Source organism: Balaenoptera musculus, chromosome 1 (genome assembly GCF_009873245.2).
Source record: "Balaenoptera musculus isolate JJ_BM4_2016_0621 chromosome 1, mBalMus1.pri.v3, whole genome shotgun sequence".
Taxonomy (NCBI): Eukaryota; Metazoa; Chordata; class Mammalia; order Artiodactyla; family Balaenopteridae; genus Balaenoptera; species Balaenoptera musculus.
The window spans coordinates 50,831,372-50,852,796 of NC_045785.1; the positions used below are offsets into that span (position 1 = coordinate 50,831,372).

At 37.8% G+C, this 21,425-nt stretch overlaps 2 protein-coding genes across 4 annotated transcripts in view; one reads left to right on the forward strand and one right to left on the reverse strand.

Moving 5' to 3' along the window:
• HOOK1 (hook microtubule tethering protein 1) overlaps positions 1 to 1,528 on the forward strand; it is a 62,450-nt gene extending 60,922 nt beyond the window's left edge. For all 3 annotated transcript variants that reach the window (XM_036853446.1, XM_036853451.1, XM_036853458.1), the window contains one exon: positions 65 to 1,528. In XM_036853446.1, the coding sequence (XP_036709341.1) occupies positions 65 to 235 (171 nt within the window). In that variant the 3' untranslated portion in view covers positions 236 to 1,528. The remainder of the gene's footprint in view (positions 1 to 64) is intronic.
• LOC118895900 (cytochrome P450 2J2) overlaps positions 1 to 21,425 on the reverse strand; it is a 130,766-nt gene that overhangs the window by 51,617 nt on the left and 57,724 nt on the right. The window lies entirely within an intron of this gene.

The window sequence follows — 21,425 nt, forward strand, 5'->3', positions numbered from 1 at the left end:
TTGTATATGTGGAAAGCACTTTGAAAACTCTACATAGTCATGTTGTTTGTTTATTTTTGTTCAGAGTCTAGCATTCCAGAAATTAGGGATGGAATCTAGACTCGTGAGCGGCAGTGGTGCTTACAAAGACACAGGGGCTTGTGCTCCTGCCCGGTCTTTCCTAGCACAGCAGCGGCACATCACCAGCACCAGAAGAAATCTCTCTGTTAAAGTTCCTGCTACGACATCTGATTAAACTGCAAAAGAACACATAAACAGAAGTGCCCTTAAAATATTTTGTATCTTTCAGCTAACTACCAGGTTGGAAAAGAAGTGTATGATTCTGGATATCAGCGATTTTAAAATCAAAATGCATAAAATTAGTCTTGCCAGCTGATTTTGAAAACAGAATGTGGAATTAGCTATCTGGGGAAGCACATGTGAATAATTGGAAGATATAATAAGGCAAAAATCTCAAACATTTGTCTTTTGAGAGTATTATATTATTTCAAATTGACTTTGTATATTTTAGTTTGTTTTCAGTTGTACCAGTAACTAATTTGCAATGTGTAATCGGTAATATGTAATCTAAAAATACATCTATTTTATTGTTTTGGTACATGTAAAAAAAAAATAGTTGCAAGGTAGGCATGTGGAGAACTATACAAGAGTTATATTTTTTGACTTGACCTACACAAGGCATTACCTCTGTCCTCTAATTCTGTCACTGAATGGGTATATTTTATCATGTAATGGAATATATAACATTTGGAAGATTGGACTGTTAAAATGACTTCTCCATAGTAGAAGTGACTACTTGGCAATTTTGCAGATTTAGAAGAGGTCAGAGTTCTCATATGTACCTACTATAAACTAAGGTTTCTGTACAGCATGGTTGAAATGTTAAGGGTATAGAAATGAACTGACTTTAAGAGATGACTTTCTGATGGGAAGCAAGCTAAAAAATATACTTCGTGTGAAATGCTCACACTATTTTAATATAATTAATGAAGATTACAATTATTATTACTTTTAAGCATAAAATTATCAGGGTTTCTGCTAAAAAAAAAAGATGCATTAGTAGTTTTGCCTCTTCACTGAAGAGAGATAGTGAAGTAGAGGAACAATTTGGAATCAGTTTTATCTTGCTTACTAATTAAGGAATTTGTCTTTGTTTGAGTTTATGGTATTCAGTTCATTTCTGCCCAAAGCTCTTTTTTTCAAAGGCATTACTCTATTATTTTTGGTCATTTTTAAGAGTCACACTTTGGAATTTTAATTTAGTTTAGTTAAATCTGTGCTGTCCAATAATGTAGCCAAAAGTCACATTGGCAATTTAAATTAATTAAAATTAAAAATTCAGTTCTTTGGTTGCACTAGCCACATTTCAGATGGTCAATAGCCATATGTGGCTAGTGGCTACAGTATTGGACAGTGCAGATATAAAATACTTTCATCATTGCAGAATCTTCTTGGACAGTGTAGTACTAAATCCTTTTATAATAACTTGGAAACACTCATTGATGTTAGACCACAAAAATGAAAAAAAGAAAAATGTTAGGACGATTTCAGATATGAAAAGTAATTGAATTATGATGTAACTAGTATCTTACATTCCTTATGGTTGAATACCTTATGTTGTGACATAATCTTTCCAGTGCTATTCAGAACTACATACCTATCAGCATATGTCTAGACCACGGGTCAGTGAACTTTCTGTAAAGGGACAGATGGTCAATGTTTTAGTAAGTATTTTAGGTTTTTGTGGGCCATATGATCTGTTGCAAGTACTCGACTCAGCTGTAAGTATAAAATCAGCAGCCATACACAATATGTAAATTAAATGGGTGTAGTTATATTTCAGTAAAACTTTGTTTGCAGAAACTGGCAGTAGACATCTGTTCTAGATTTTATTCTTAGTTTTTTTTTTTTTTTTGCAAATATGAGTATTGTTCCAGTTACAGTATTATTCATTTAGATACTTGGTTTTTAGATTCTATACCAATAAATGTTTTCTAATCACTGAAAATATAAGAATTTCATACTATATTTGGGTCTCTGAGATTAGGGAGCATCTGTCAGGATATTTTATCAGGGTTACTTCTTTTGACTACCTCTTAGATTTTGGTGTTCTTTACTGGTACAATTATATTGTTGGATTTCATTTTCCTGTATTATTGTAGTCTCTGCTTGCCTGTGACTTTTAGTGAAATGAAATAAGCCTTTGAAAATATTTTAGCATGCTAATTAAAATTTTCTAAATATTATAGCATTTTGGTACATTTTGGTCAATGTAAGACATCTGCTCCTTTGGTGTTTACTACTTGCTTATAATTGAGATTTCACAAGCTCTTCAAGCTCCCTTTTAATGAAATTTATTGTAAAACATCAATTTCAATAAATTAGTATTTTCACAGTTCAATTGCTTATAAATTTTCAATCATTATATTTGGAATTTCTGAAAAATTCATGCAATTTCTGAATAAGGATGTAAGGCTAGATTCTTTTTCCTATATAGAGAAAAAGCAAATTTTGTGATTTATCACTTTTCTAGTTGGTAGAATTTTAAATGCTCAATATGTATTTATACTAATAAATTACTAATGTAATTTAAAGTTCTGTATTATTGTGATTAATCATATGGAAATTCAGGAACTGATCAGAAGTGAGAGTCTTTTCCACATCTGGTTAATGTAGTGAGATTGACACCCTGTGGGTGGTAAAGCATTATAAATATTCATCTTGAACCATGATTTATACATGTCTGTGTTGTGAGGCTTGAGTGCGTATACCAGGGAAGAGAAATACAGCATTTATCTCTCTGATAAGGAAACTGAGTAGCCCTTACTCAGATGTCATCGTCTTTGATAACTGGAGTGCTCATTTGAATGTCAAATAATGCTTCTGCATCTACACCTGTTGCTGTATAGTGGCACATGTGGCCCAGTGGGTTGGCTTTTAGGCCACAGTACTATCTGTGTTAGGTTCTCTATATGTATATTTAATGAGAAACATTCCTATGTAAAAATGCGTGTATATGGTTGTATGCATACATTCTTGTTGTGAACCTGTACCTTGCAAAGAAGTAGTATGGAAATTTGTAAAGCACAAACATAAAAGGAAATCGTGTGCAGTTATTAAACTTGATGGAGCTTAAATGTAATTTTTAGTTTATAAAAGGTTCTTTCTATTTTCTATGGCAAAGACTTTGACACTTGAAAAATAGAAGCAATACTTGATTTATTTTTGTATTTAGTATATTATTTTAAATAAATGATTGTCCAATAACAATACTTGTCAAATGTTTTAAAGTAAATAAACTTTCTGATTCTGTGTCTGATATGATGAATTTTTAGTGGGTACAAGTGCACATTTATTTGTTGCTTTAAATAAAGGACTTAAATATTTAGATTGGTAAAGAACAAATAATTCTAATTTTTTTCATTTGTTTTTTTTTTTTTTTTTTTTTTGGTGAATGATAAGATGTGTAAACATGATTTTTTTTTTGGTGTGCTCTTTTATGTCTCCAATTTGCATTATCATGGAATCCAGAATGTTTCTGGGTTTTTTTTGGCAAAGACTGTGACTATATCCATTCTTTCTCCCCTTTTTCCTTTAGCAATAGAACCCCATAAATTCTTCCGGGATTTCTCAAAAAAGATGAGAGATCCATTTTTCTAAAACTTTCAAAGTCTTTGTCTTAGCGACCTTAATGTGCTCTACCTTTGTTTTTTTAATGTGTCTGTCTCGCTACACTGTTTCTTGAGGTCACCGGCCTTATTTGGTTCATCTCTGCTTCCCTCACAACACTCAGCACAGTATCTTCCACACAGTTAGTTAGTAAATATGTACTAGCTGCACTAGAATTGCTGATGGACACAATGTTTTCTTTAGAAATCCAGTCTCAAGATGCTCTGAAGAGATCAGGGGGTGCATTGGAAGGAATATCTGAATAGGCAAAAGATCTTCCACCCATAGACTCAATAAACTGCTTCACATGTATCAGTACTTCTGAGAAAAATCCAGAAACTAGAAAGACTCCTACACACTGGGTGACTAAGAAAACACCCACATTGAAAAAGGTAGGAAATGCTGATACCCTCTCACCATAAACCCCACCCCAGCAATGTGCCATGCAATTGGCAAATGGGAGGAAACCCTCAACTACCTTCTTCAACCTGAGGAATGAAGGCTTTGGGCCAAACATCTAGCATCACAATTTTTATGGCTGCAACCTGAAGGACTAGCTTCTAACTCACCCATCTCTGGAAGCTGATAGGTCCTGGCATTTGCTAGTTCCCTGGGACCTCAAGGAACTATAAGGCAGTTTTGACCTTGTACAAGCACCTGCCCAGCTCGTTCCCCTTGGCTAGGAGCTGAGTGAGCAGGCAATAAAGTTCAGCTCCCAGCTGCTCCCTGGAAAGGGTTTGACTGCACATCTGGCAGTCTGACTTTTCCAGCTGCTGCCTGAGGATTTGCCTTCTAACTAGCCTGCATCTGGTAGATAATGGAGTAGGCAATTATTAGTCCTCTCAGAGCTTAAGTGGGCATGTGGGCACTGCCTGTGGCTTTTCCCCTTAGCTCGCTCCAGCGAAAAAAACCAAGCCTCCAGCTTCTCCCTGGAGGGAGTTGAACTACACAACAAGTGTCGTGATTTTTCCAGCTGCTATCAGAGGGTCTTACTTGCCTGTCTCTGGGAGGTGATGGGTCCCAGCCTGTACTTCTCCCCTAGGGTCTACAGAGAAAGCAACAATTTTTAATGTCCCTGCATGCTCTCCCCATGACTCCTCCTCCTCCTCCTCTCAGCTCACTCCAATAACACCCAGCTTTCAGCATCTCTTTAGAAAGGGTTAGACTGCATACTAGTGCTCTGACTTTTGCAGCTGCTGCCTGAGGGTCTGGCATCTAACTTGCCTGTCTCTGGGAGCTGACAGGACAGGCAATGACTAGTCTCTTGGGAGTTTGAACAGGTGTGCAGACACTTCCTGCAGCTCCTACCCTCAGCCTGCTACAGTGATAAAATCAAGCCCTCAGCTTCTCTCTAGAAGGAGGTGGACTTCACATCAACCCCCCCCCCCCCCACTTTCCAGCTGCTACCCAAGGGACAGGCTTCTAACCCACATGTCTATGAGACCTAACATGACCCAACATTTGCTAAGACCCTGGGGGCAACAGAGAGCAAAGCAGGCCATTCGAAAGGGTGGTTGGTCTGAATAAGGGTGTAGAAATTTGCCACAGTTCCTCTCCCAAGTTCATTGCAGAGCAAGTGAGTGATAAACTCCAGCTTCCAACTTCTCACTAAGGAGAAAAGGAATTGGTTTACTCATCTAGTGCCCCAACCTTTCTAGCTGTTATTTGAGCTACTGGCTTCTTTCTTGCCTTCTTGAGGCACTGAGGGCTTGGCATACTTTATTCTCCTGGGGGACACTAAGAACAAAGATGGCAGTTTGGACAAGCACAAAGGTTTGAGAGGCACCCAAGATCTCTGGCCAGGATGATTGGTGAGGTTTTATTTCCTATACTATGAGGCCAGTCCATGAAGACTGAGAGAGGTGGGTGTTTAATGTGCAGAAACCAACATAGAGAGTCAAGGGAAATGAAGAAAGAAGGAAATACGTTCCGAATAAAAGAACAAGATAAGTCTCCAGAAACTGACCCTAATAAAATGGAGATTTGTGATTTTCCTAACAGAGAATTCAGAATAATGGTCATAAAGATGTTCACCTAGGTCAGGAGAGCAAAGCATGAACAAAGTGAGAATGTCAACAAAGGAAATTTTTTAAAGTACCAAGCAGAAATCACAGAGCTGAAGAATACAACTGAACTGAAAAAAATTTAAATAGGCTTCAGAACAGAATAGATCAAGCAGAAGAAAGCACTGACAAACTAAAAGGCCACTGGCAATCAGAGGGACAAAAAAAAAAAAAAAAAAAGGAAAGAGAGAAGATAGCTTAAATGACTTATAGAATATTCATTATGAGAGTCCCAGGAGGAGAAGAGAGAAAGGGGAAGAAAGTTTATTCGAAGAAATAATAGCTGAAAACTTCCCAAACCTGGGGAAAGAAATAGCCACCAAGGTCCCTGAAGCACAAAAGACACAATATAAAATGAAAAAGACACATTATAATCAAATTGTCAAAAGTTAAAGACAGAATTTTGAAACAGCAAGAGAAAGGTGACGTGTTACATACAAGGGAAGCCCTGTAAGACTATAAGCAGATTTTTCATCAGAAATCTTGCTGTCTAGAAGGGAGTTGCATGATATATTCAAAATGCTGCAAAAAAATAAACAAACCCTGCTAACCATGAATACTATACCTGATAAAGCTGTCCTTCAAAAATGAAGGGGAGAAAAATACTTTCTCAGCTAAACAAAAGTTGAAGGATATTAAACAGCCACATAAGAGCATGAGAAGTTATGAAACTCATTAGTAAAGGTAAATATACAGACAAAAACAGAATTCCATATTACTATTTCAGTGGTGGATAAATCATTTTTCATTCTAGTAAAAAGTTGAAAGACAAAAGTATTAAAAATAACTAAAACTAAATTATGTTATTGGATACACAATATAAATAGAAGTATATTGTGACATGACCATATAATGGGGAAGGAGAAACGAAAGTGTAGATTTGTTTGTAAGTGGAGTTGTTATCACCTTAAATAGACCGTTACAACTATATTTTATATAAGCCCCATGTTATCCACACAGAGAATACTTAGAGAAGTTACACGAAAGAAAAGGAGAAAGGAATCAAAACAAATAATAGCAACAACAACAAAACACAAAGACAGTTGGAGAGAAAAAAAAGGACAAGAGAACTATAAGACAAGTAAATCAGTTAACAAAATGGTAATAGGAAGTCCTTTTCTATAAATAATTATTTTAAATGTAAATTGATTAAGCTTCCCAGTCAAAAGATATAGAGTGAATGAATGGATGAAAAACCAAGACTATGCGCTATCTTCAAGAAAGAAGCGGACAGGCTGGAAAATGAAGGGATGTCAGAAATGTAATATATCCCTTTCTTACAGCAATTGAAAGAAAGCAGAAGTGGCTATACATATATCAAACAAAATAGACTTTAACTCAAAAAGTGTCTCTAGAGACAAAGAATGTCATCATGTAATGATAAAGAGTCAATTCAACAAGAAGATAGAACAATTGTTGGGTGCAATATATATATGCACCCAACAGGGCACCTAAGTACATAAAGGAAATACTGACAGATATGAAAGGGGAAATTGAAAAAAATACAATAATAGTAGGAGACTTTAATAAGTCTCACTTTCAATAATGCATAGAACATCCAGAAAGAAAATCAATAAAGAAACAGCTGACTTGAACAATACTATAGACCAAATGAACCTAACCGATACACACAGAATTTTCCACCCAACAGCAGGCACACATGGAACATTCTCCAAGATAGATCACATGTTAGTTAACAAAACAAGTCTTAGTAAATTTAAGATCAAAGTCATACCAGCTATTTTTTTTACCACAGCAGAATGAAACTAGAAATCAATAACATCAAGAAAATGGGAAAATTTACAAATATGTAGAAATTAAACAACATACTCTTGAACAACCACTGGATCAAATGGGAAATAGAAAGAGAATTTAAAAAATATCTCAAGGTAAATTAAAAGGAAAACACAATGAAACTATGGGATTCAGCAAAGCAGTACTAAGAGGGAAATTTATCGGAATAAATGCCTAAATTAAAAAAAAAAAAAGATCGCAGGGAGAGCAGCCATGATGGCAGAGTAGAAGGACCCTGAGCTCACCTCCTCTCACGGACACACCAAAATCACTACTAACTGCAGAACAACCATTGATGAAAAAGACTGGAACCTACCAGAAAAGATCTTCTACAACTAAAGACATAAAGAAGCAACCACAATGAGATGGGTAGGAGGGGTGGACTCATGATATAATCAAATATCATACCCCCAGGTGGGCAACCTACAAACTGGAGAATAATTATATATAATAATTATATTATAATAATTAAATTATTATAATAATTATTATAGGGAATTCCCTGGTGGCACAGTGGTTGAGAATCCGTCTGCCAACACAAGGGACACAGGTTCAATCCCTGGTCCAGGAAGATCCCACGTGCCGCGGAGCAACTAAGCCCATGTGCCACAACTACTGAGCCTGTGCTCTAGAGCCCACAAGACACAGGTACTGAGCCCACGTGCCACAACTACTGAAGCCCGCCTGCCTAGAGCCCATGCTCCACAGCAAGAGACGCCACTGCAGTAAGGAGCCAACACACCGCAATGAAGAGTAGCCCCTGCTCACTGCAACTAGAGAAAGTCTGCACACAGCAAAGAAGACACAACACAGCCAAAAATAAATAAATTAAATTTATAAATAATAATAATTATAACACACAGGGTCTTGTGCATACTAGGACCCAGGGAAAAAAGTGGTGATTCCATAAGAGACTAGGCCAGACTTACCTGCTAGTATTGGAGGATCTCCTGTGGAGGCGGGGGGTAGCTGGGGCTCATTGCAGGGACAAGAACACTGGCAGCGGTAGCTCTGGGGTGTACTCATTGGCGTGAGCCCTCTTGGAGGCTGCCATTTTCTCCCCAACACCTGGCCTTACCCAACAGCCTGAGACTCTAGTGCTGGGACTCCTCAGCCAAAAAAGCCAACAGGACAGGAACACAGCCCCACCCATCAGCAGACAGGCTACTTAAAGTCTTCCTGAACACAGAGCTGCCTGATAAACATACCCCATGACACGGCCCTGCCCACTAGAGGGACAAAACCCAGTCCCACCCACCAGTGGGCAGGTACCAGACCCTCCCACCAGGAAGCTTGCACAAGCCTCTTAGATAGCATCATCTATTAGGGGACAGACAGCAGAAGCAAGAACTACAACACTGCAGCCTGTGGAAGTGAAACCACAATCTCAGAAAGTTAGAAAAAATGAGATGGCAGAGGAATATGTCACATATGAAGGAAAAAGATAAAACCCCAGAAGAACACCTAAGTGAAGTGGAGGTAGGCAATCTACCTGAAAAAGAATTCAGAGTAATGACAGTAAAGAGTATCCAAGATCTCAGAAAAATAATGGAGGCACAGAGCGAGAAGATACAGGAAATGTTTAAGAAAAAGCTAGAAGAACTAAAGAACAAAAAAAAACAGAGATGAACAATACATTAGCTGAAATGGAAAATACACTAGAAGGAATTAATAGCAGAATAACTGAGGCAGAAGATAGGATAAGTGACCAGGAAGACAGAATGGTGGAAATCACTGACACCGAACAGGATAAATAAAAAAGAATGAAAAGAAATGAAGACAGAAGAGACAGCTGGGACAACATTAAATGCAACAACATTCGCATTATAGGGGTCCCAGAAGGAGAAGAGACAGAAAAAGGACCTGAGAAAATATTGGAAGAGATAACAGATGAAAACTTACCTAACATGGGAAAGGAAACAGTCCCCCAAGTCCAGGGAGCGCAGAGAGTACCAGACAGGATATACCCAAGGAGGAAAGCACAAAGACACACAATAATCAAATTGAGAAAAATTAAGGACAAAGAAAAAATATTAAAAGCAACAAGGGGAAAGCAACAAATTACATACAAGGGAACTCCCATAAGGTTATCAGCTGATTTCTCAGCAGACACTCTGCAGGCCAGAAGGGAGTGGCATGATATATTTAAACTGATGAAAATGAAAATCTTACAACCAAGAATACTCTACCCAGCAAGGCTCTCACTCAGATTCAACAGAGAAATCAAAAGCTTTAAGGTCAAGCAAAAGCTAAGAGAATTCAGCGCCACCAGACCAGCTATACAACAAATGCTAAAGGAACTTCTCTAGGTGGAAAAGAAAGTCCATAACTAGAAACAAGAAAATTATGAATGGAAAAGCTCACTGGTAAAGGCAAACATACAATAAATGTAGGAAGCAATCTGCACACAAATATGATATCAAAACCAGCAACTGTGAGAACAGGAGAGCACAAATGCAGGATATTGGAAATGCATTTGAAAGAACAAATTAAAAGAACAGCAAATTAAAACAATCTTGTTTGTCTATATACTGCTATACCAAAACCATACAGTAACCACAAACCGGAAATCTACAATAGATATACACAGAAAAAAGAAAAAGGAATCCAACACAACACTAAAGTTAGTCATCAAATTGCAAGAGAACAAAACAAAAGAGGAAAGGAAGAAAAAAGACTTAGAAAAACAAACCTCAAAAAATTAACAAGTTGTTCAGGGGGGAGGGGCAAGATGGCGGAAGAGTAAGATGCGGAGATCACCTTCCTTCCCACAGATACAGTAGAAATACATCTACACGTGGAACTGCTCCTACAGAACACCCACTGGACGCTGGCAGAAGACATCAGACCTCCCAAAAGGCAAGAAAATCCCCACGTACTTGGGTAGGGCAAAAGAAAAAAGAAATAACAGAGACAAAAGAATAGGGACGGGACCTGCACCAGTGGGAGGGAGCTGTGAAGGAGGAAAGGTTTCCACACACTAGGAAGCCCCTTTGTGGGCAGAGACTGTGGGTGGCAGAGGGGGGAAGCTTCGGAGCCACGGAGGAGAGCGCAGCCACAGGGGTGCGGAGGGCAAAGCGGAGAGATTCCCGCACAGAGGAGCGGTGCGGACCAGCACTCACCAGCCCGAGAGGCTTGTCTGCTCACCCACCGGGGCGGGCGGGGGCTGGGAGCTGAGGCTCGGGCTTCGGTGCTACCTGGGAGGGAGTCCGGGAAAAAGTTTGCAGCTGCCGAAGAGGCAAGAGACTTTTTCTTGCCTCTTTGTTTCACGGCGCGCAAGGAGAGGGGATTCAGAGCGCCGCCTAAACGAACTCCAGAGATGGGCGCGAGCCGCGGCTAACAGCGCGGACCCCAGAGACGGGCAGGAGACGCTAAGGCTGCTGCTGCCGCCACCAAGAAGCCTGTGTGCGAGCATAGGTCACTCTCCACACAGCCCCTCCCGGGAGCCTGTGCGGCTCGCCACTGCTAGGGTCCCGTGATCCAGGGACAACTTCGCCGGGAGAACGCACGGCGTGCCTCAGGCTGCTGCAACGTCCGCAGGCTCGTCCTGCATCCATGCCCCTCCCTCCCCCCCCCGCCCCCCGGCCTGAGTGAGCCAGAGCCCCCGAAGCAGCTGCTCCTCTAACCACGTTCTGTCTGGGCGGGGAACAGACGCCCTCAGGCGACCTACATGCAGAGGCGGGTCCAAATCCAAAGCTGAACCCTGGGAGCTGTACGAACAAAGAAGAGAAAGGGAAATCTCTCCCAGCAGCCTCAGAAGCAGCGGATTAAATCTCCACAAACAACTTCATGTGCCTGCATCTGTTGAATATCTGAATAGACAACGAATCATCCCAAATTCAAGAGATGGACTTTGGGAGCAGGATATATTAATTTTCCCCCTTTTCCTTTTTTTGAGAGTGTATATGTGTATGCTTCTGGGTGAGATTTTTGTCTGTATAGCTTTGCTTTCACCATTAGTCCTAGGGTTAGGCCCGTCCGTGTTTTTTTTTTTTTTACTCAAAAAAAAAAATTTTTTTTTTACTCAAAAAAAAAAATTTTTTTTTCTCCTAATAAATGTTTTCTTAATAATTTTTTCCTTATTTTATATTTTTAGAAATTAAAAAAATTTTTAATAAGTTTTTTCATATTTTTTATTTTAAAAAATTAAAATTTTTTTCTTAATAGATTTTTTCTTAATTTTTTTATTTTTTACTATAAAAAATTAATAAATCTATTTTAAAATTAAAAAAAATTTTTTCTGAATACATTTATTCTTAATAATTTTTTCTTATTTTTTATTATAATAGCTTTATTTATTTTATACTCTTTCTTTCTTTCTTTCTATTTTTTTTTCCCTTTTATCTGAGCCGTGTGGACGAAAGGCTCTTGGTGCTCCAGCCAGGCATCAGGGCTGTGCCCTGAGGTGGGAGAGCCAACTTCAGGACACTGGTCCACAAGAGACCTCCCAGCTCCATGTAATACCAAACGGCGAAAATCTCTCAGAGGTCTCCATCTCAACATCAAGACCCAGCTTCACTCAATGACCAGCAAGCTACAGTGCTGGACACCCTATGCCAAACAACTAGCAAGATAGGAACACAGCCCCATACATTAGCAGAGAGGCTGCCTAAAATAATAATAAATAATAAATAATAAAATAAGGCCACAGACACCCCAAAACACACCACCAGACGTGGACGTGCCCACCAGAAAGACAAGATCCAACCTCATCCACCAGAACACAGGCACTAGTCCCCTACACCAGGAAGCCTACACAACCCACTGAACCAACCTTAGCCACTGGGGACAGATACCAAAAACAACGGGAACTACGAACCTGCAGCCTGTGAAAAGGAGACCCCAAACACAGTAAGATAAGCAAAATGAGAAGACAAAAAAACACACAGCAGGTGAAGGAGCAGGGTCAAAACACACCAGACCTAACAAATGAAGAGGAAATAGGCAGTCTACCTGAAAAAGAATTCAGAATAATGATAGTAAAGATAATCCAAAATCTTGGAAATAGAATAGACAAAATGCAAGAAACATTTAACAAGGATGTAGAAGAACTAAAGAGGAACCAAGCAACGATGAATAACACAATAAATGAAATTAAAAATACTCTAGATGGGATCAATAGCACAATAACTGAGGCAGAAGAACGGATAAGTGACCTGGAAGATAAAAGAGTGGAAATAACTACTGCAGAGCAGAATAAAGAAAAAAGAATGAAAAGAACTGAGGACAGTCTCAGAGACCTCGGGGACAACATTAAACGCACCAACATTCGAATTATAGGGGTCCCAGAAGAAGAAGAGAAAAAGAAAGGGACTGAGAAAATATTTGAAGAGATTATAGTTGAAAACTTCCCTAATATGGGAAAGGAAATAGTTAATCAAGTCCAGGAAGCACAGAGAGTCCCATACAGGATAAATCCAAGGAGAAACACGCCAAGACACATAGTAATCAAACTATCAAAAATTAAATATAAAGAAAACATATTAAAAGCAGCAAGGGAAAAACGACAAATAACACACAGGGGAATCCCCATAAGGTTAACAGCTGATCTTTCAGCAGAAACTCTGCAAGCCAGAAGGGAGTGGCAGGACATATTTAAAGTGATGAAGGAGAAAAACCTACAACCAAGGTTACTCTACCCAGCAAGGATCTCATTCAGATTCGATGGAGAAATTAAAACCTTTACAGACAAGCAAAAGCTGAGAGAGTTCAGCACCACCAAACCAGCTTTACAACAAATGCTAAAGGAACTTCTCTAGGCAAGATACACAAGAGAAGGAAAACACCTACAATAACAAACCCAAAACATTTAAGAAAATGGGAATAGGAACATACATATTGATAATTACCTTAAATGTAAATGGATTAAATGCTCCCACCAAAAGACACAGACTGGCTGAATGGATACAAAAGCAAGACCCATATATATGCTGTCTACAAGAGACCCACTTCAGACCTAGACACACATACAGACTGAAAGTGAGGGGATGGAAAAATATATTCCATGCAAATGGAAATCAAAAGAAAGCTGGAGTAGCAATTCTCATAACAGACAAAATAGATTTTAAAATAAAGACTATTACAAGAGACAAAGAAGGACACTATATAATGATCAAGGGATTGATCCAAGAAGAAGATATAACAATTGTAAATATTTATGCACCCAACATAGGAGCACCTCAGTACATAAGGCAAATACTAACAGCCATAAAAGGGGAAATCGACAGTAAGACAATCATAGTAGGGGACTTTAACACCCCACTTTCACCAATGGACAGATCATCCAAAATGAAAATAAATAAGGAAACACAAGCTTTAAATGATACATTAAACAAGATGGACTTAATTGATATTTATAGGACATTCCACCCAAAAACAACAGAATACACATTTTTCTCAAGAGCTCATGGAACATTCTCCAGGATAGATCATATCTTGGGTCACAAATCAAGCCTTGGTACATTTAAGAAAATTGAAATCGTATCAAGTAACTTTTCCGACCACAATGCTATGAGACTAGATATCAATTACAGGAAAAGATCTGTAAAAAATACAAACACATGGAGGCTACACAATACACTACTTAATAACGAAGTGATCACTGAAGAAATCAAAGGGGAAATCAAAAAATACCTAGAAACAAATGACAATGGAGACACTACGACCCAAAACCTATGGGATGCAGCAAAAGCAGTGCTAAGAGGGAAGTTTATAGCAATACAAGCCTACATCAAGAAACAGGAAACATCTCAAATAAACAACCTAACCTTGCACCTAAAGCAATTAGAGAAAGAAGAGCAAAAAAACGCCAAAGCTAGCAGAAGGAAAGAAATCATAAAGATCAGATCAGAAATAAATGAAAAAGAAATGAAGGAAACAATAGCAAAAATCAATGAAACTAAAAGCTGGTTCTTCGAGAAGATAAACAAAATTGATAAACCATTAGCCACACTCATCAAGAGAAAAAGGGAGAAGACTCAAATCAATAGAATTAGAAATGAAAAAGGAGAAGTAACCACTGACACTGCAGAAATACAAACGATCATGAGAGATTACTACAAGCAACTCTATGCCAATAAAATGGACAACCTGGAAGAAATGGACGGATTCTTAGAAATGCACAACCTACCGAGACTGAACCAGGAAGAAATAGAAAATATGAACAGACCAATCACAAGCACGGAAATTGAAACTGTGATTAAAAATCTTCCAACAAACAAAAGCCCAGGACCAGATGGCTTCACAGGCGAATTCTATCAAACATTAGAGAAGAGCTAACATCTATCCTTCTCAAACTCTTCCAAAATATTGCAGAGGGAGGAACACTCCCCAACTCATTCTACGAGGCCCCCATCACCCTGATACAAAACCAGACAAAGATGTCACAAAGAAAGAAACTACAGGCCAATATCACTGATGAACATAGATGCAAAATCCTCAACAAAATACTAGCAAACAGAATCCAACAGCACATTAAAAGGATTATACACCATGATCAACTGGGGTTTATTCCAGGAATGCAAGGATTCTTCAATATACGCAAATCAATCAACGTGATACATCATATTAACAAATTGAAGGAGAAAAACCATATGATCATCTCAATAGATGCAGAGAAAGCTTTCGACAAAATTCAACACCCATTTATGATAAAAGCCCTGCAGAAAGTAGGAATAGAGTGAAATTTCCTCAACATAATAAAGGCCATATATGACAAACCCACAGCCAACATTGTCCTCAATGGTGAAAAACTGAAACCATTTCCACTAAGATCAGGAACAAGACAAGGTTGCCCACTCTCACCACTATTATTCAACATAGTTTTGGAAGTGTTAGCCACAGCAATCAGAGAAGACAAAGAAATAAAAGGAATCCAAATCGGAAAAGAAGAAGTAAAGCTGTCACTGTTTGCAGATGACATGATACTATACATACAGAATCCTAAAACTGCCACCAGAAAACTACTAGAGCTAATCAATGAATTTGGTAAAGTAGCAGGATACAAAATTAATGCACAGAAATCTCTTGCATTCCTATATACTAATGATGAAAAATTTGAAAGTGAAATTAAGAAAACACTCCCGTTTACCATTGCAACAAAAAGAATAAAATATCTAGGAATAAACCTACCTAAGGAGACAAAAGACCTGTATGCAGAAAATTATAGGACACTGATGAAAGAAATTAAAGATGATACAAATAGATGGAGAGATATACCATGTTCTTGGATTGGAAGAATCAACATTGTGAAAATGACTCTACTATCAAAAGCAATCTACAGATTCAATGCAATCCCTATCAAACTACCACTGGCATTTTTCACAGAACTAGAACAAAAAATTTCACAATTTGTATGGAGACACAAAAGACCCCGAATAGCCAAAGCAATCTTGAGAATGAAAAATGGAGCTGGAGGAATCAGGCTCCCTGACTTCAGACTATATTACAAAGCAATCTTGAGAATGAAAAATGGAGCTGGAGGAATCAGGCTTCCTGACTTCAGACTATATTACTGATTACTACAGTAATCAAGACAGTTTGGTACTGGCACAAAAACAGAAATAGAGATCAATGGAAAAGGATAGAAAGCCCAGAGATAAACCCACGCACATATGGTCACCTTATCTTTGATAAAGGAGGCAAGCATATACAGTGGAGAAAAGACAGCCTCTTCAATAAGTGGTGCTGGGAAAATTGGACAGGTACATGTAAAAGTATGAAATTAGAACACTCCCTGACACCATACAAAAAAATAAACTCAAAATAGATTAAAGACCTAAGTGTAAGGCCAGACACTATCAAACTCTTAGAGGAAAACATAGGCAGAACACTCTATGACATAAATCACAGCAAGATCCTTTTTGACCCAGCTCCTAGAGAAATGGAAATAAGAATACAAATAAACAAATGGGACCTAATGAAACTTAAAAGCTTTTGCACAGCAAAGGAAACCATAAACAAGACCAAAAGACAACCCTCAGAATGGGAGAAAATATTTGCAAATGAAGCAACTGACAAAGGATTAATCTCCAAGATTTACAAGCAGCTCATGCAGCTCAATAACAAAAAAACAAACAACCCAATCCAAAAATGGGCAGAAGACCTAAATAGACATTTCTCCAAAGAAGATATACAGATGGCCAACAGACACATGAAAGAATGCTCAACATCATTAATAATTAGAGAAATGCAAATCAAAACTACAATGAGATATCATCTCACACCGGTCAGAATGGCCATCATCAAAAAATCTAGAAACAATACATGCTGGAGAGGGTGTGGAGGAAAGGGAACACTCTTGCACTGGTGGTGGGAATGTAAATTGATACAGCCACTATGGAGAACAGTATGGAGGTTCCTTAAAAAACTAAAAATAGAACTACCATACGACCCAGCAATCCCACTACTGGGCATATACCCTGAGAAAACCATAATTCAAAAAGAATCATGTACCAAAATGTCATTGCAGCTCTATTACAATAGCCAGGACATGGAAGCAACCAAAGTGTCCATCATCGGATGAATGGATAAAGAAGATGTGGCACATATATACAATGGAATATTACTCAGCCATAAAAAGAAATGAAATGGAGGTATTTGTAATGAGGTGGATGGAGTTAGAGTCTGTCATACAGAGTGAAGTAAGTCAGAAAGAGAAAAACAAATACAGTATGCTAACACATATATATGGAATCTAAGGAAAAAAAAAAAAAGGTCATGAAGAACCTAGTGGCAAGATGGGAATAAAGACACAGACCTACTAAAGAATGGACTTGAGGATATGGGGAGGGGGAGGGGTGAGATGTGACAGGATGAAAGAGTGTCATGGACATATATACACTACCAAATGTAAAATAGATAGCTAGTGGGAAGCAGCCGCATAGCACAGGGACATCAGCACGGTGCTTTGTGACTGCCTGGGGGGGGTGGGATGGGGAGGGTGGGAGGAGATATGGGAACGTGTCTATATCTGTAGCTGATTCACTTTGTTATAAAGCAGAAACTAACACACCATTGTGAAGCAATTATACTTCAATAAAGATGTTTTAAAAAAAAAAATTAACAAAATGGCGATGAGAACATACATATAGATAATTACCTTAACCATAAATGGATCAAATGATCCAACCAAAAGACACAGACTGCCTGAATGGACACACAAACAAGACCTGTATATATGCTGTTCACAAGAGACCCAATTCAGATCTAGGGACACATACAGACTGAAACTGAGGGGATGAAAAAAGGTATTCCATGCAAATGGAGATCAAAAGAAAGCTGTAGTAGCAATACTCATATCAGACAAAAATAGACTTTAAAATAAAGACTGTTACAAGAGACAAAGAAGGACACTATGTAATGATCAAGGGACTGATCCAAGAAGAAGATATAACAATTGTAAACATACATGCACCCAACATAGGAGTACCTCACATCCATGAAAGGAGAAACTGACAGTAACACAATAATAGTGGGGGACTTTAACACCCCACTTCCATCCATTGACAGATCATCCAGACAGAAAATCAATAAGGAAACACAGGCCTTAAATTACACGTTAGACCAGATTCACTTAATTGATATTTATAGAGCAGTCCATCCAAAATCAACAGAATACACGTGGAACATTCTTCTGAATGGATCACATTGTGGGCCCCAGAGCAGGCCTCAGTAATTTAAGAACATTGAAATCATATCAAGCATATTTCCCGACCACAATGCTATGAGATTAGAAATGAACTACAAGAAAAAAAAATGTAAAAAAAAAAACCCACAAACACGTGGAGGCCAAGCAATATGCTACTAAACAACCAATGGATCACTGAAGAAATCAAAGAGGAAATCACAAAATACCTAGAGACAAATGAAAACGAAAGTACAATGATCCAAAACCTGTGGGATGCAGCAAACACATTTCTAAGAGGGAAGTTTATAGCAATACAATGTTATCTCAAGAAACAAGAAAAATCTCAAATAAACAACCTAGCCTTACACCCTAAATCAACTAGAGAAAGAAGAACAAACAAAACCCAAAGTTAGTAGAAGGAAAGAAATCATTAAGATCAGAGCAGAAATAAATGAAATAGAGACTAAGACAACAATAGAAAAGATCAATGAAACTAAAAGTTGGTTCTTTGAAGAGATAAACAAAATTGATAAATGTTTAGCCAGACTCATCAAGAAAAAAAGAGGACTCAAATCAATAACATTAGAAATGAAAAAGGGGAAGTTACAATGGACACCACAGAAATACAAATGATCATAAGAGACTACTATGAAAAACTATATGCCAATAAAATGAACAACTTAGAAGTGGACAAGTTCTTAGAAAGGTGTAATGTCCCAAGAATGAACCAGGAAGAAATAGAAAATATGAACAGACCAATTACCAGTACTGAAATTGAATGAGTAATTTAAATACTCCCAACAAACAAAAGTCCAGGACCACATGGCTTCACAGGTGAATTCTACCAAACATTTAGAGAAGAGTAAACATCTATCCTTCTGAAAATATTCCAAAAAATTGTAGAGGAAGGAACACTCCCAAACTCATTCTATGATGCCACCATCAGCCTGATACCAAAACCAGACAAAGATAACACAAAAAAAGAAAATTATATGCCAATAACACTGATGAATAGATACAAAAATCCTCAACAAAATGCTAGCAAAGAAGCCAACAATACATTAAAAGGATCATACACCACGATCAAGTGGGATTTATCCCAGGGATACAAGGATTTTTCAATATCTCTAAATCAAACAGCATGATACACCACATTAACAAATTAAAGAATAAAAACTATATGATCATCTCAATAGATACAGAAAAAGCTTTCAATAACATTCAACATCCATTTATAATAAAAGTTCTCCAGATAGTGGGCATAGAGGGTACATACATCAACATAATAAAGGTCACATATGACAAACCCACAGCTAACATCATACTCAATGGTGGAAAGCTGAAAACATTTCCTCTATGATCAGGAACAAAACAAGGATGCCCACTCTCACCACTTTTATTCAACATAGTTTTGGAAGTCCTAGCCACGGCAATCAGAGAAGAAAAAGAAATAAAAGGAATCCAAATTGGAAAAGAAGTAAAACTGTCACTGTTTGCAGATGACATGATACTATACATAGAAATCCTAAAGATGCTATCAGAACACTACTAGAGCTCAAAAATGAATTTGATAAAGTTGCAGGATACAAAGTTAATACACAGAAATCTGTTGCATTTCTATACACTAACAACAAAATAGAAGAAAAAGAAATTAAGGAAACCATCCCATTTACCATCACATCAAAAAGAATAAAATACCTAGAAATAAACCTACTTAAGAAGACAAAAGACCTATACTCTGAAAACTATAAGGCACTGATGAAAGAAATTGAAGATGACAAAAACAGATTTAAAGATATACCATGTCCTTGCATTCAAAAGAATCAATATTGTTAAAAAGAACATACTAAACAAGGTAATCTACAGATTCAATGCAATCCCTATCAAAATAAAACTGGCATTTTTCACAGGTCCAGAAGAAAAAAAACTTTTAATTCATTTGAGACACAAAAGACCCTGAATAGCCAAAATAAACTTGAGAAAGAAAAACGAAGCTGGAGGAATCAGCCTGCCTGACTTCAGACTATAAATTTACAGAAATCGAAACAGTATGGTACTGGCACAAAACCAGACATATAGATCAATGGAATAGGGTAGAATGCCCAGAAATAAACCCTCACACTTATGGTCTATTAACCTATGACAAAGGAGGCATGAATACACAATGGAGAAAAGACAGCCACTTCAATAAGTGGTGCTGGGAACATTCTCTAACACCATATACAAAAATGAACTCCAAATGGTATAAAGGCCTAAATGTAAGACTGGGTACTATAAAGCTCCTGGAGGAAAACATAGGCAGGACACTCTTTGACATAAATTACAGCAATATTTTTTGGATCCGTCTCCTAGAGTAATGGAAATTAAAAAAAAACAAATGAGACTTAATTAAATATAAAAGCTTCTAAACAGCAAAGTAAACCATAAACAAAATGAAAAGTCAACCTACAGAATGGGAGAAAATATTTGCAAACAATGCAATGGACAAAGGCTTAATTTCCAAAATATACAAACAGCTCACACAGCTTAATATCACAAAAAACAAAAATCTCAATCAAACAATTGGCATAGGCCTTAAATGGTCATATCTCTAAAGAAGACATAGAGATGGCCAACAGGGACATGAAAAGATACTCAATATCACTATTAGAGAAATGCAAATCAAAACTTCAGTGGGGTATCAACTAATACAAGTCAGAATGGCTATCATCAAAAAGGAATGAAATTGGGTCGTTTGTAGAGATGTGGATGGACCTAGAGTCTGTCATACAGAGTGAAGTAAGTCAGAAAGGGATAAAACAAATATTGTATATTAACGCATATATGTGGAATCTAGAAAAATGATACAGAGGAACCTCTTTGCAGGGCAGGAATATAGATGCAGATGTAGAGAACGAACATGTGGACACAGGGGAGGAAGGGGAGGATGGGACGAACTGAGATTAGGATTGACATATATACACTACCATGTGTAAAATAGATAGCTAGTGGGAACCTGCTGTATAGCACAGGGAGCTCAGCTCAGTGCTCTGTGATGACCTAGATGGGGGTGGGAGGGAAGTGGGAGGGAGGTCCAAGAGAGAGGGGATATATGTATACACATAGCTGATTCACTTTGTTGTACAGCAGAAACTAACACAACATTGTAAAGCAACTATACTCCAACAAAAAATAAAGTTAAAAAAAGTCTATAAATAATAAGTGTTGGAGAAGGTGTGGAGAAAAAGGAATCCTCCTATACTGTTGCTGGGAACGTAAATTGGGGCATCCAC